This window comes from Streptopelia decaocto (genome assembly GCF_964273445.1).
Source record: "Streptopelia decaocto genome assembly, chromosome: 7".
Lineage (NCBI taxonomy): Eukaryota > Metazoa > Chordata > Aves > Columbiformes > Columbidae > Streptopelia > Streptopelia decaocto.
Window position 1 is genome coordinate 23759770 of NC_138661.1, and position 12650 is coordinate 23772419.

The 12650-nt window shown below is 47.4% G+C and overlaps 1 protein-coding gene across 3 annotated transcripts in view; it reads right to left on the reverse strand.

The window, feature by feature from the left end:
* Window positions 1-218: 218 nt before the first annotated feature.
* ADCK1 (aarF domain containing kinase 1) overlaps window positions 219-12650 on the reverse strand; it is an 83221-nt gene continuing 70789 nt past the window's right edge. For all 3 annotated transcript variants that reach the window (XM_082058550.1, XM_082058549.1, XM_082058548.1), the window contains 4 exons: window positions 7240-7389; window positions 6794-6991; window positions 2912-3105; window positions 219-1462 (listed from right to left, as the gene is read on the reverse strand). In XM_082058550.1, the coding sequence (XP_081914676.1) occupies window positions 1291-1462; window positions 2912-3105; window positions 6794-6991; window positions 7240-7389 (714 nt within the window). In that variant the 3' untranslated portion in view covers window positions 219-1290. The remainder of the gene's footprint in view (window positions 1463-2911; window positions 3106-6793; window positions 6992-7239; window positions 7390-12650) is intronic.

Sequence of the window (12650 nt, forward strand, 5' to 3'; positions counted from 1 at the left end):
CCTCATAGCCATCCCATAGCTGCCAAGTCAGAGCCATCAGACCTGTCACTTGCACCACCAAGCAAGCGGCAGGTTCTCTTCTGAGGCAGGAGCAGTGGAACGTCACAGGTAGCGATGAGGTGAAACACTCAGTGCTTGGCACAGGGACAGTGATGTCTCACAGATGCGCCATGGCATGCTCCCCCAGGCAGGGAGGGAGGCAGGCTCAGTGTGGATCCGGGTGACAAAGTGCGGTGCCTCTTTCCAGCAGAATGACACTTGCGCCTCCATCCCATCTCAACACCCATCTGAAGCAGCACCAGAGGACCCAGATGTGGAACAAACCTCTTGGGAAGAGGAAAGACCAAGAGGCCAGCTCATTTGGTTTGCAAGGAGTTAATAATGCTGTATGGCATCACTCAGTGGAGAAATGGAAACCAGACTGAGGTTAGAGGCCCAAACATCACTGTAAGTGCACAGCCAGGCATCCCTCCCCTAAAGGTCTCTGACACATTTATTTTGCTGTGTGGCACTATTGTACAGTACACATACATTACCAGCAGTTTTAGAACCCTGAGTTGTCATTCTTCCTGCCTTCCCTGAATTTCAGAAAAGAGGCAGGACCACTGTTCCCTTCTCCCATTTCACGTGCAAGGAAACAGGCCAGGAAAAGTCCGGAAACATAGAGACACTTGCTGACAGGACTGGAGATGAATCACAGAAAGCCAGACACCAAGTCCACCACTCTCACCATTAGGGTCACATTTGCCTGGTTCAGGGAGAGGATGCCCTAGTGCCAGCTCTCCACAAGGTCTGACTCCTCTGAGAAACAACCTGCACACCTGAACAGAAATCAGACTAAGGAGATTGCAAAAACTATTATAAACCCTTTTGGATTTGAAAGGGACTTACCACCCCTCTCTGAGGCTCTGAGAAATGTTTTGGGGCATTCTAGGTGGGTTGGGATTCTCTTAAATTCTGCAAGATAGTTTAAGAAAGAGCCAAGTAGAGGCTTCTGCTTCCAGCACAGTCCCACTGGAATCTGAGTGGAAAGTACATACCCAGCCCTTCCTGACACACAGTATCCTGCACCTCCTTTTGCTAAACCATGAAACAGCAGAGCTCCAGTACTGACTCCACTTCTCAGCGCCACAGAAAAAGCTAATGCTGTAACAGGCAAGGACAGTGCGGCATGTAACGTGGAACAAGACCCAAAAATAGCCCACAGAATAGGTAGAAACAGTCAAAAAGGGAAATGTGCCATGGAGAGCAGAAGGGAGTGAGCACCCGGGCATCTCCCACCAGCTCACGTCAGTACGTGGAATGGTGCATCCGGCTCAGGAGAGCAATGACCCAGTTCCCCAGCTGGGACCCTTTCAGCCACAGGAAGAGTTCATACAAGTTGATCTGCCACAGGCTCAGGGCTTCTGCGAGAGAGATCTGGGCCCTCCTGTAAAGTGAGTGACTCTTGCTCCTCTGGTACCTAGAATGAGAGAAACAGCTGCATTAGATTGGGCACGATGCAGCCTGGCAGGAAGGAGGCCTGCCCTACATCTTCAGTACAACTGACCCTCCCCAGAGGAGGGGAATGTCCCATGTCTGGAGAATCACCAGCAGTGGGGATACCCGGGACTTGGGATTTTCTCCAGCTGATGTTCTTGAAGAGCTGGGGACTGGCCTCCTAGCACGAATTTGGCAGAAGAGACAGTCTGTTCCCTTGTGAACCTGTTTCCCACCCCACTGCGCATCATGACCCTGGGCCATGGCATCCTCTGCTTCTATTCCCAGCTTCACTTCCACTAACAGGGACAGCTGCACACCATAGCCCTTCCTGGTAGCACACTCGTAAGAGTCCAGCAGTCCTGACACACGGATTCCAGGAAAAGTAATTCTCTGTTCTTTAGAAGCAGAGATTAACTGGGATTTGTAGGTCCCTCATCAGTCAGAGAAATAACTGTTATTTCTTCTCCAAGGAGGAGGAATCTGAGGCAGAAGTGTATTGACTCAGAAGACTCACATGGAAGTCACTTGCACAACTCCTGTTCCTGGCTTTTAAACATTGGCCTGATCTTCAGTCAGCCCTAGCCCCTCAGTCAGGCAGCAGAAACTGGCAGCTCTGAACTTGCAGATCTCGCTTACCCACAAACACTTCCCAGTGGTGATGCCTGTAATGGGTAGTAAGCCACTTCCCCTCCTCTGGAGGGGATAAACCCTAAACTCTTACCCTAAGGCCTCCAACTCCATCCCTGTCCCCAGCCCCAGGGTGACAGATCTGTCCTCTGGAGAGCCTGGTGGGCATGAGAACAGCACAGACACAGGCTGAGACATGTAACAGCAGGGGTGGACCACAGCAGATATGCTAATGTGGGGGAGGGGTTCACAGCTAAAAGTAAGAGGTCAAGTGGTCAAGTTAGGTCTTGTTACAGCCCTGAGTGGGTGGCTTGAATAAACCTTAATGGCCCCAACTAGCCTGGGACCCCCTGCAACCCTCTGCTCATAGGCCCAGGAGCTCCAGTTAATCTCAGGCCTGCACCTTCAGTCCCTGCCTGAGCTATACTGGAAGAGTAATGGTCCTCAGTGCATGCCCTGCTGTGAAGCCCCTTGACTTGGACCTCAATGCACATGTTGACCTCTTGGCTTGACCTCAGCACTGTCTTGTCACCATGGACCTGCCTTACAACCACTGGACCTGACATACAGCTTGACTTTTTGGTTTGACCTTGGACCTGCCCTGTCATCATGACGTCACATTATGATATGGACTTGGGATTGGACCTGACCACTATCTCCGGTTCTGTCCTGCTCATCTGGCTCAGCTACTGTGGGACTGGGCCCTGGCTGGCCTGCTGGCCCTGGGATCTCCCCTGGCTCCTAGCCCCAGGGACAGCCAGCCCCTGCTGCTCCACATCTGGTGCCTGGAGAAGAGACTCACGTGGAAACGGCTCTGATGCAGCAGCGAGACATGTTGAGGAAGGAGCTGGCACTGGCCCGTGTGTGCAGGGCTGACTCAATCCCCCTTAACAAGTCATTGGTCTTCAGCAGCAGCAGCATCTGGCGGGGGACGTTGTTGAGAAGCTGGGTGATCTGTGGCAGGTAAGCAGCAGCGTTGGACCGGATCTCCACATCCTGCAGCCAGCCAGGTCATGTCAGAGAGAAAGGAAAGAGAAGCTGAGAGTGCATGGGAAACCCAGGTCCAGATACAGCTGAGATTTTGGCAAGAGGAGACGATGTTTTCCCCAACCACGACTCTAGGCCCAGGGAGGCCAGCCTGAGAGCTCTTTGTCCTGCTTCCCTGCAGACAGCTGGCTGTCCCAAGCACCCACTGCACAGTCACAGATCATTCTTGCCGTATTTCATCTGCCTCTCACTGGGATAAGGCCCCATCCCCTCACCGGCAGGACTGACAGCCTCTCAGGAGAACAGGGCACTCGCTGCTGTCTCAGTTCTTGGCCCCAGGCAGACCATAGCAACCACGTCTCATTACTGCCCTTGCCGCCTTCTGACCAAGTCTCATCTCACCAGCCCCACAGCCGGCAGAGCTGCAGGTAGCACACGATGTCTCAGGAAGGTGGAGGCATACTGCAAGGATAACCAGCCTCCTCCAGTCACTCCCAAGAGGGTGACCCGTGCAACTGACGGCTTTATGCTATACTGATGGAGCTGTTTCCAAGGCCTAGTTTCATCCTCTGTTTTCAACACAGCAGAGGTGAGAAAGCATTATGCAGCTAAGTATCATGCTAACCCAAAAGATCAAAAACTGCCATCTGTCAGACTAACGGTCTATCTAGACCCACACCCTGTCTGGCAGCAGACAGCAGCAGACACTTGAGGAAAGAGTGTAAGACCGAGGCCATTCATGGTCCTTGGTTCCCCAGCTTCCAACAAATAAACTGCCCACAGTAAGATCCCAGAGATAACTGATGGGCTACAGCCTAAGCCATGGAAGATGGGCTCCCCTCCAAACATGAGCCACCACAGCACACAGGACAGCCAGTCCCCACTCTTCTGCCTCTTTAAATCTGAGAGTTTCTCCACCATCCCAGTAAATGTAGGACAGTGTGGTGTGGAGCTGATCCCATATGCATATCATGTCCCTACCTCTTCCTACAGAGGCCATGACATGAACTGACAAAAACAAACAGAGGTCTTAGAACATCTGAAATTTCCAGAATCCAGCAGGACACACGCAGAGGGCAGTAAATGACTTCTTACAGGAGGCAGGCTGCTTTGTGGGGAAGGGAAAGGACAGCTCTAAAACCTTCTCTTCTCTGGAATGAAGGATGGACAGCCTACATTTCATGATACGGGATCTCACACTCTTTGTGAACTTCAGACTTATTATAAAGGAACAGACCTGCACAAATCAAGCGTGCAGGTTGTGATGGTCAGAGATGTACACAGTTCGCACACCACCATGGTTGCTTTGATGCTCACAAATAAATCTTTGTGTCCTCCTGCCTCAATCACTGATCAAATGCACAAAGCTTCAGCAAGAAGACACTTCACTCTCCTAAATGTTACATGCTTTGTTCCATTATTTGTTGGCAGAAAACTCCTCCCTGATTATTTCTTATCCTAGCCAGCATCACTCCAGTGCCTACTTTGTTTTCCACACACAGGTTTCCTTTCCTATTTCTTTTATTTTTATTTTTAGCTCCAGCTGCTTGTCCAGATCACAAAACAACCACATGATCTGTCATCAGAACTGTCACTTTCTGTCAAGAGTGAAGCCTATGTGCAGAGGAAGAAATAAGCTGTGCCACAGGACCTGAGAAAAGCCCCTTGGCTGCAGTGGCTGAGGCTGCTGCAGGATGCAGCAAAACACAATCATAAAATGAGATGAGATGAGGCTAGCAGCCACCCTGAGTGGTCAGCTGCCTGGCCTTAGGTTAAGGCAGACAGAACTAGGCCTATGGCAATCCTCACACATTTGACTAGCCTGCTACTAAAACTCTCCAGTGATGTGACTCGGAGCCTCCCCACACCAGCATTTCACTGGACTTGCCATGAGGTCCAGCTTATCCTGTGTTTAACCTCTATCTCTTTAGCTGAATTTAAATCCATTACTTCTTGTCCTGTTTGCAGCAGTCTTTAACAGATTTGAAAATCACCACTACAACTCTTCTCAACTTGCACTTTTCTACTTTTTTTGCCCTAACTTGCTCAGACTTACCTCACGGGTTCTCCCTGCTTGACCACCAGTCCTTGTAGCTTCCTACTGGACTCGCCCCAGTTTCATCAAACCTTTCTCAAGATGCAGTACCCCGGACTGGACATGGGACTACAGACAAGATTTCATTTCAGGAGGATTGTTTCATTGTCTCACAGGCTACTCTCACATCAACATATCCTCAAGCACACTCTCCAGAGCTCTATGCTGATGGTACCTGCCTAGACAGCACTTGGCTCTTGCTGCTGACACAATCTTTCAAATTCACCTCTAAGCTAAGGGCAAGCAGTGGCTCATCTCCTAATGCCACAGGAAATCTGCTCAGATCCCCATTATCCACTGCAGGATTATCCAGTTTCAGCATTAATTGTGTCATGGAGGCAAAGACAACAGAGCTGGCTCTATACAAGCAATTCAACTCAGTGACAACGCTCATTAGCCCACACGAGGAACCATGTGGCTGCAGTCACACCTCTGGCATAACCTTCACAAGCCAGTTCAGGATAAACATTGCTTATTAGCTCAGATTCAACACTGGCCTCGTAGTATTTGAGCCAGCACTCTGTCAATACATCTTGGTGCCTCTGATGTTTCTTCTGGAGCTACCAGCTCCAGAACTCACCACATCAAGCACAGATCTGCTAGACAGTCACTATATTATCTCTGATATGCAGAAAATTAACTCAGGTAGGAAGCAGTTGCATTACTGGGAGAGAGGGGGCCCATTACCCAAGGTATCTGACCTACACATCGCTATAGATAATGGCCAGCCAGTGCAGCAAAATCCACCACATTCCAACCCAAAGGAGCTTCCAGAAGAGAATTTCACAGGACAATATTATAACACTACTTAAATGAATTTCATCCTCTCTACTACAAATGCATGCAGATAAAAACAAACCATAGAATACAACGTATTTCCACCTACAGACACTAATCCATTGGCTGAAATCACATCACTATATGGTCATCTCTAAAAACAGCAGAGTTGGCAGGGGCTGCTGCTGTTCTTAAGGTGGTATGTGCCTGTCAGGAGTGTGAGGAGATGTGAGAAGGATCCCAGCATGTGTGGACAGGAAAGGGTGGAGAATGTAAGTGACAATTTCCTAGATTTGTAGTGATTGAGTTGACAGGATCTGCAGTTAAGCAACCTTGACTCCAAGTTAATAGGGTTGCTGATCGAGAGGTAATTTCCAAGGGTTTTAAGGAGTTTGTATCAGTGCTGATAGTCATTTACATGAACAGTGATAATGCATTATCTTTCTCATGTCTTCCCACTAAGCCTTTATGTCTCCTCTACCTAAACCTATCCTCCTTGATGGTTCCCTGCACAGCTGCATTTGACACTTTTTTAAGAAAAGGCTGATGTACAAATGCTTCCCATGCCAGAACTGGTGAACACTTAACCATTAAAATATTATACAGAATTTAAGCAGCGCATGACAAGCGACACTGGGAAACTAAGTTCAGCCACTACAAAACACATTGCAGGAATTCTGGCTTTTTCTAGCTCAGCTGTCAGTGCAGATTTTGCCACAAGGCTCACCCACCATTGCTGTGATATCAGTGGTACAAGTGGTTACAACAATGAAAGGCACATGAGAAGAAGGAAGGGCACATGACAGGGAAGGGCACACTACCTACCTCTCTGGCTGAGACTGGCGATCGGTCAATGCCCCTGTTGACAGACTCCCAGGACCTGGCGGTCAGCATGCAGGCGAAGAGAGGGTACAAATCCCCTGCCCCAAGCCGCCGGCTGTACTTCTGCACCCTCTTCATATCAGCCTTGATGAGGGCCTGCCAAAGGCGGCAGTAGTCCATACGGAATGAATCGCTCAGCACCTGTGGAGGGAGACATAGCCCCCAGAAGTCCACGGAGAACAGGGAAAACGGGGAGAAAGCTTGTGGCCCCTAGCTATGCCCTATCCCCCATTTCAGAGCCAGGAAACATCCTTGGAGGGTTACGAGAGTAACAGGAAAAATGTATTCACAGGGCCTTAGGGGGCAAGGCTGCAGCTGGGTGTGCTCTTTCAGCCTGATGCCCCACAGGCAGCCTCACAAGGCCCTGGAAGCCCTCATAGCCAACATACCTGGTAGAGCCCATGGTCCAGGAGGATAATGTGGGCCTTGCCAGAGGCCGGGCATTTCTTCACTAGCACGTTGCCTGGGTGAGGGTCACAGTGCACAAAGCCATTTACAAAGATCATTTCACTGTAGAGCTTCCCCAGGTTGCGAGAGATCTGTGAGGAGACAGGAGATGGTCATACCCTGCCACCCACAGCAGGGTGCCTGCCGGGGAGGGGAGGCAGCCCCAAATGCCAACACTGCGGGGAGTGAGGGGCTGGCATGTGCTGACATCGCCACAAGTTCTTGCAGCTCCTCACCCTGACAAATGCACAGGGTGGCTGCTGGTATCTACCGGGGGTGAGCCCAGGAACACAAGGAAGGATTCACACAGCAGGCATGGTGAAGGTGTTTGTGGGGTCAGGGGTTATCTAAAGACACTTGCCTGGTATAAAAAAGATAAAACACCTGTGGGCAGGAATAGGGTTTCTGGTAATGAGGAGGGAAATGAGAGGGCAGATAGGGAAAAACACGTTCACAGGGAAGGCATGGAAAGAGCTGCTGGGGTGGGTGAGATACTGCTCAGAGGAAGACTCAGGTGTTTCAATCCATGGATGGCAGCAGAACCCAGTGGAGAAGGGGTGGGAGGAGACTCAGCCTGTCCATCTGCTTACCAGAATGAACATGGGTTCCCTCTCCCCTGACTCCATCGCACTGTTCCCTACTTTCCCCCTTCCTTTCCTCAGTCCTCTGCTAATCTGATTTGCAGTGTCTGTGAAGATGAAGCAGCACAGAAAGGCTGTTTAAATCATCCTGTTACTGCTGTGTATTCCCCCATGCTACTGCTCCTTATTACCAAGAGAAGTTACTGAAGTTAAAAACCTCCCAGGAGCACGCAAATATCCCCAGGGCCCAGGATCAATCCCTCACCATGCACTAACACAGCAGCCTTGCCCTGACATCCCACCACCAGCCCTCCCTGCCATCAGAGCAGCACAGTGCTCCACAGACGAGTGCTGAACAAGCAATTAAAAGACAACCATTATAAATTATTCCAACCATGTCCCAAGCCACACAGAGTAAGCAGCAAACAGGCAGCTGTCACCACAAGCAGAGGTGGTAGAAGAGGTAGTGGAGATACTAAAAACAGTGCATCCTGCAGAAAAACGGACAGGGAAGGGCTTGCTTCACCCACCTCTGATGTGTAGCTACCTCTAAGAATTATGAATAGTGCCCAAGTAACTCCAAGAGAAAGAACGGGAACCCTTCCTGCAGCACATCAACTGGGACAGCTGTAGGACCAGGTGGGACAGATCTCCGTCCCTCAAGTGCAACCTGGAGCCACTGCTGAATGATGGGGAATGCTGCCCCCATGCAAAATCACCCATGCAGGTGGCACAGCACAGCCATACAAGTCTCCTGTGGTGCAGCTCCCCTAATGCCCCACAGGTGTTACTGTAAGTACCAACTGAGTGGAAAGACATTTCCCTTCTGAATCACTAGCTCGGATCACTAGAGCAATGAAGTGACACTTATAGATCTCCTAGATTGCTAGGGAATAGACTTCCTTAACATAAATCAACAAGCTCTAAAATTGGATAGGACCGAAGTACCAGGTGCTGTGACCTCCCAGAAGAGCTGAGTAGCACTTGATGACAGTCCAAGGATGTGCCAAGATAGTATGTTGTTCACAGGAACCTGCACACCAGAAGGAATAAACTTGGACATCACAACTGATAATACCATCAACCACGATGACAGTGCCTAAGTTGTGAAAGTCAAGCAATGGAGCAAGTTGTCCAGAGAGACTGCAATCTCCGACCTCAGAGTTTTCAAGACCTGACTGGATAATACCCTGAGTAAGCTGGTCTGACCTCAGAGCTGACCCTCCTGAGCAGGAGGGTTTGACATGAGACATCCTGAGGTCCCTTCCAGTCTCACATATTCTATAAACCCACAAAACCACCTTTCACCAAGTTATCTACACTACCTCCATAACAGCATCTTCTGTTATGACTGTAGGCTCCAGTTACAGGGAAGGTCTTCCCTCCTGAGCCACCATCAGCAGACAGGTTACTAAACAGACCTGTGGTCCCAGCCTTTTGCAGCCCACTATGCAACATACAAGAAGCTTGGGATTCAACTTCTCACCTCATTAAGAAAACAGAGGGGTCACAGCCGTGTTCAGACCCACAGGCTGGGTCACAGGTACAAGACAGTCTTCACTGCAAGATCCTCATCCTCTCTCCCTTCCCTCATGTACTCATTTACCTGTTTCTCAGCATGCAGCCTTGATGCAGTAGTTAATTCATTGAAATTAGACTTTAGGGCTTCTTTTGGAAAGAGGAACACATTCTGTACAATTTAGTTAGCATACAAAAGATACGTTACAGGGATTTATGATGTAAGTATATAAACACTCTTTACTTCGAAAAAAAATACTCAGTGTATTTTTGCATATTTTTGTCTGTTAACATACTTCTAAAATAGGATAATGTGCTGGTTTGACTGAAAATTAGTTAATTTTCTTCATGCAGTTAGAAACCTTTCTTTTTTCATAGCTGCCACAGTCATTATCTGGACATAGTTCGAGAACAAGAGATAACACCCCAGGAGAGAGTTAATGTTTTTAATTGCTCTGGTCTGAGAGCCAAGGACATTCTGAGCCCTCTGCCCACAGGTGTGAGACATCAAGGAAGGGGGCATGGATGGGGCAGAGCTTGACTGACATCCAGACTGATCAATAAGAGTATTCCATCCCGTTAGCATCATGATTCATATTTAAGGAGAGTCAGGATCTTCCAATCTCTCTCTCATGCGTTCTCACTCTTGCTCACTCTCAGGCGTTTTCTCTCTCGTGCATCTTTTCTTTGCTCGTTTTTGGCAGAGCCAGGGGAGTTCGCTTCAGGACATTTAGTTTGGCCTTTTGCCATTTGCAGAGGCCTCTGGGCTTTTCTGACTTTTTCCTCTTCAGGATCAGCTGTTCAGGAGCAGGTGCTGCTTCCTGGGACTGGCTGCTCAGTGTGGACAGAGCTCATGAGGAATTGCACTGAGTATCTTTTATTTTATGTTCTACATCTATTTTATATATATATATATATTTACTAGTAGTGTATTAGTATTTTGTTATTTTATTAAACTGCGTTTATCTCAATCCAAGTTTCTCCCTTCCCTTTCAATTCTCTCCCCATTAGGTTGGGGGGAGAGTGGTGAGTGAGCAGCTGTCGTGGTTGTATTGCTAGCTCAGGGTAAACCACGACAGATAAAAATTAAATTGATAGAAAGCATCAATACTGTTGAATTCTAAACAACAAAGAAAGGTCATATTTCTAGGGCTTAGAGTGTAATATGTGAATAGCAACCTATCATTACAATTCAGACAGAAGAGTTCATGTTTCTAGAGAAAAACTTTAGGAAATGAATATGACACCTTTATATATATTAATTCTCCAGTACTGTGCCCCATCACTATGGGTCTTTATGCCACCCTTAATGAGAAGGCCACTAAATAAATAACATATAAAGAATTCACTTTGGAAGAATGCAGGCAGGTGAAATGAGAAAATGAACGAGTGAAAACCTCTACTCAGGAGAAAGGAGGAATTTAGCATGCATTTAGGTTGTGTACAACCTCAGGGTGAAGGTGCACCACAAATTAGACAAAAGGTTGCAGTGATTTACAGAAGCAAAGACCAAGGTAAACACATAGGTGTTTTGTTATGACACAGAGAGGTCATCATTCCTTAACCTGCGTAACATTTCCCTGTATATCATCCAACACGAGGCCTCTATCTTTTCCACAGTCCCACAGCATTGTTCTGCTGCACATCGTAAAAAAATAAGTATCACCTTTGGAATCCTGAATTCACTTCCAGACACCTCATTAACAGAGAGATGCAGACAACATGGAGTGAGTTCAGAGAAACCAAATAAACGGGCAAGATGCATGAGGAATTTACTCGGGAAAAATATTAAAAGAGCTGAAGATTCTGAAGTTGCCTAAGGAATGGTGGAGGACGAACAGTCTACAGATGTTAAAAGATTTGAAGAGCAAGGAAGCAGAAGCACTTGTAGCACTGGATGTGCTACAAGAAATATTATAATACAAGTAGGCAGAAGGGGGTGTAATCAAGAATGGCATAATTTAGGCATAACATAGAAGAAAAAAACTATGCTAGTCAGTAAGCAAAGCTGAGCTTGATACATCAGGATGACACCAGACTCTGGCCAGAGGCATGTCCTTGCCTATTGCCAGGGGCTGTGTTATTTTCTAAAGGAAGTTCAATTCATCTGTGCTGCGGCAGAACATGATGACTACAGTCACCAAGTGAGCCTGTGGCCTCACCAGTCAATGCAAATAGCAACCTGCCATTGCCACATTACGTGACATGACCATGATGCTGTGTCAGGCAAACCACACCTTTTCAGCCCAATGTTTTAATTTTGAAAAAAATGTAACTGAGGAATAAGCAGATTGCAGATGATGAAACGGAGAGTCAGCAGCAGCCTGGGGAAAAACAATGGAGTGACATGTATAACAGCCAGACTTGGAGTAACTCTTCACCAAACTAAGCAAATTATGTTCATTTTATGTACTCAGTGTGGCAAGGATGATACATGTCACAAACATGTAACGTGAGTTACAAGCCAATCCAGAAGAAAATAAGAATACAGTGAAGACATTGATGATTGATATTGTACAGTATCACACATTCTCTCTATAAACTGCTTAAGTTCACTGGAAATAAGTGACAGTAAGCATGACTTCAGAGGTTGTTCCAAAAGCTCACTTTTCAGATGGAGGGAAACTTTCCCCTAAATCCCAGCCCAACTTTAATGATGTCCAGTTTATATCCATTATTTCCTGTGTTAACATAACCCTAGAGTTTAAACAGTCCCTTCCCAGTGTTTACTAACCCAATGTGTTCACCAAGAAGGTAATTATCAGCATAAATACTGCCCCATTTCTACAGGATGAACCTTTATCTGATATGTACTGGGAGTCAACCTGCCTTTTACACAGTCACACTGCACTGGAAACACACACCCTGCGATTGACTAATATCCCACAGCTAATTCTAATATGGCACCTCCCTCTGATAAACTCCCAGCATATATAATAAAATCTTCTCATTAGTTTTTAAGTGCATGGCTTCTACTTGGTATTGCTGGTTTTTATCTCTTTCGATCACTTCAGTCCTCAAGGTGCTATTGCTGCTCTGATCCTCCTCTATAACGACAGAACCTCCCAACTTGGTGTCATCAACAACCTCCTTCACACAGTTTTGTTGTGTCGAGGTCATCACTGAATTTACTAAATAAGATCAGTTTGAGGAGCAAACCGCACAAAACTCCACTACGGTAATTTCTCTCCACCATTGCCTCTATCAGTTTCTTACCTGCTTTGCAATTTCCCTGCTAATTCCCACCTTTTCTA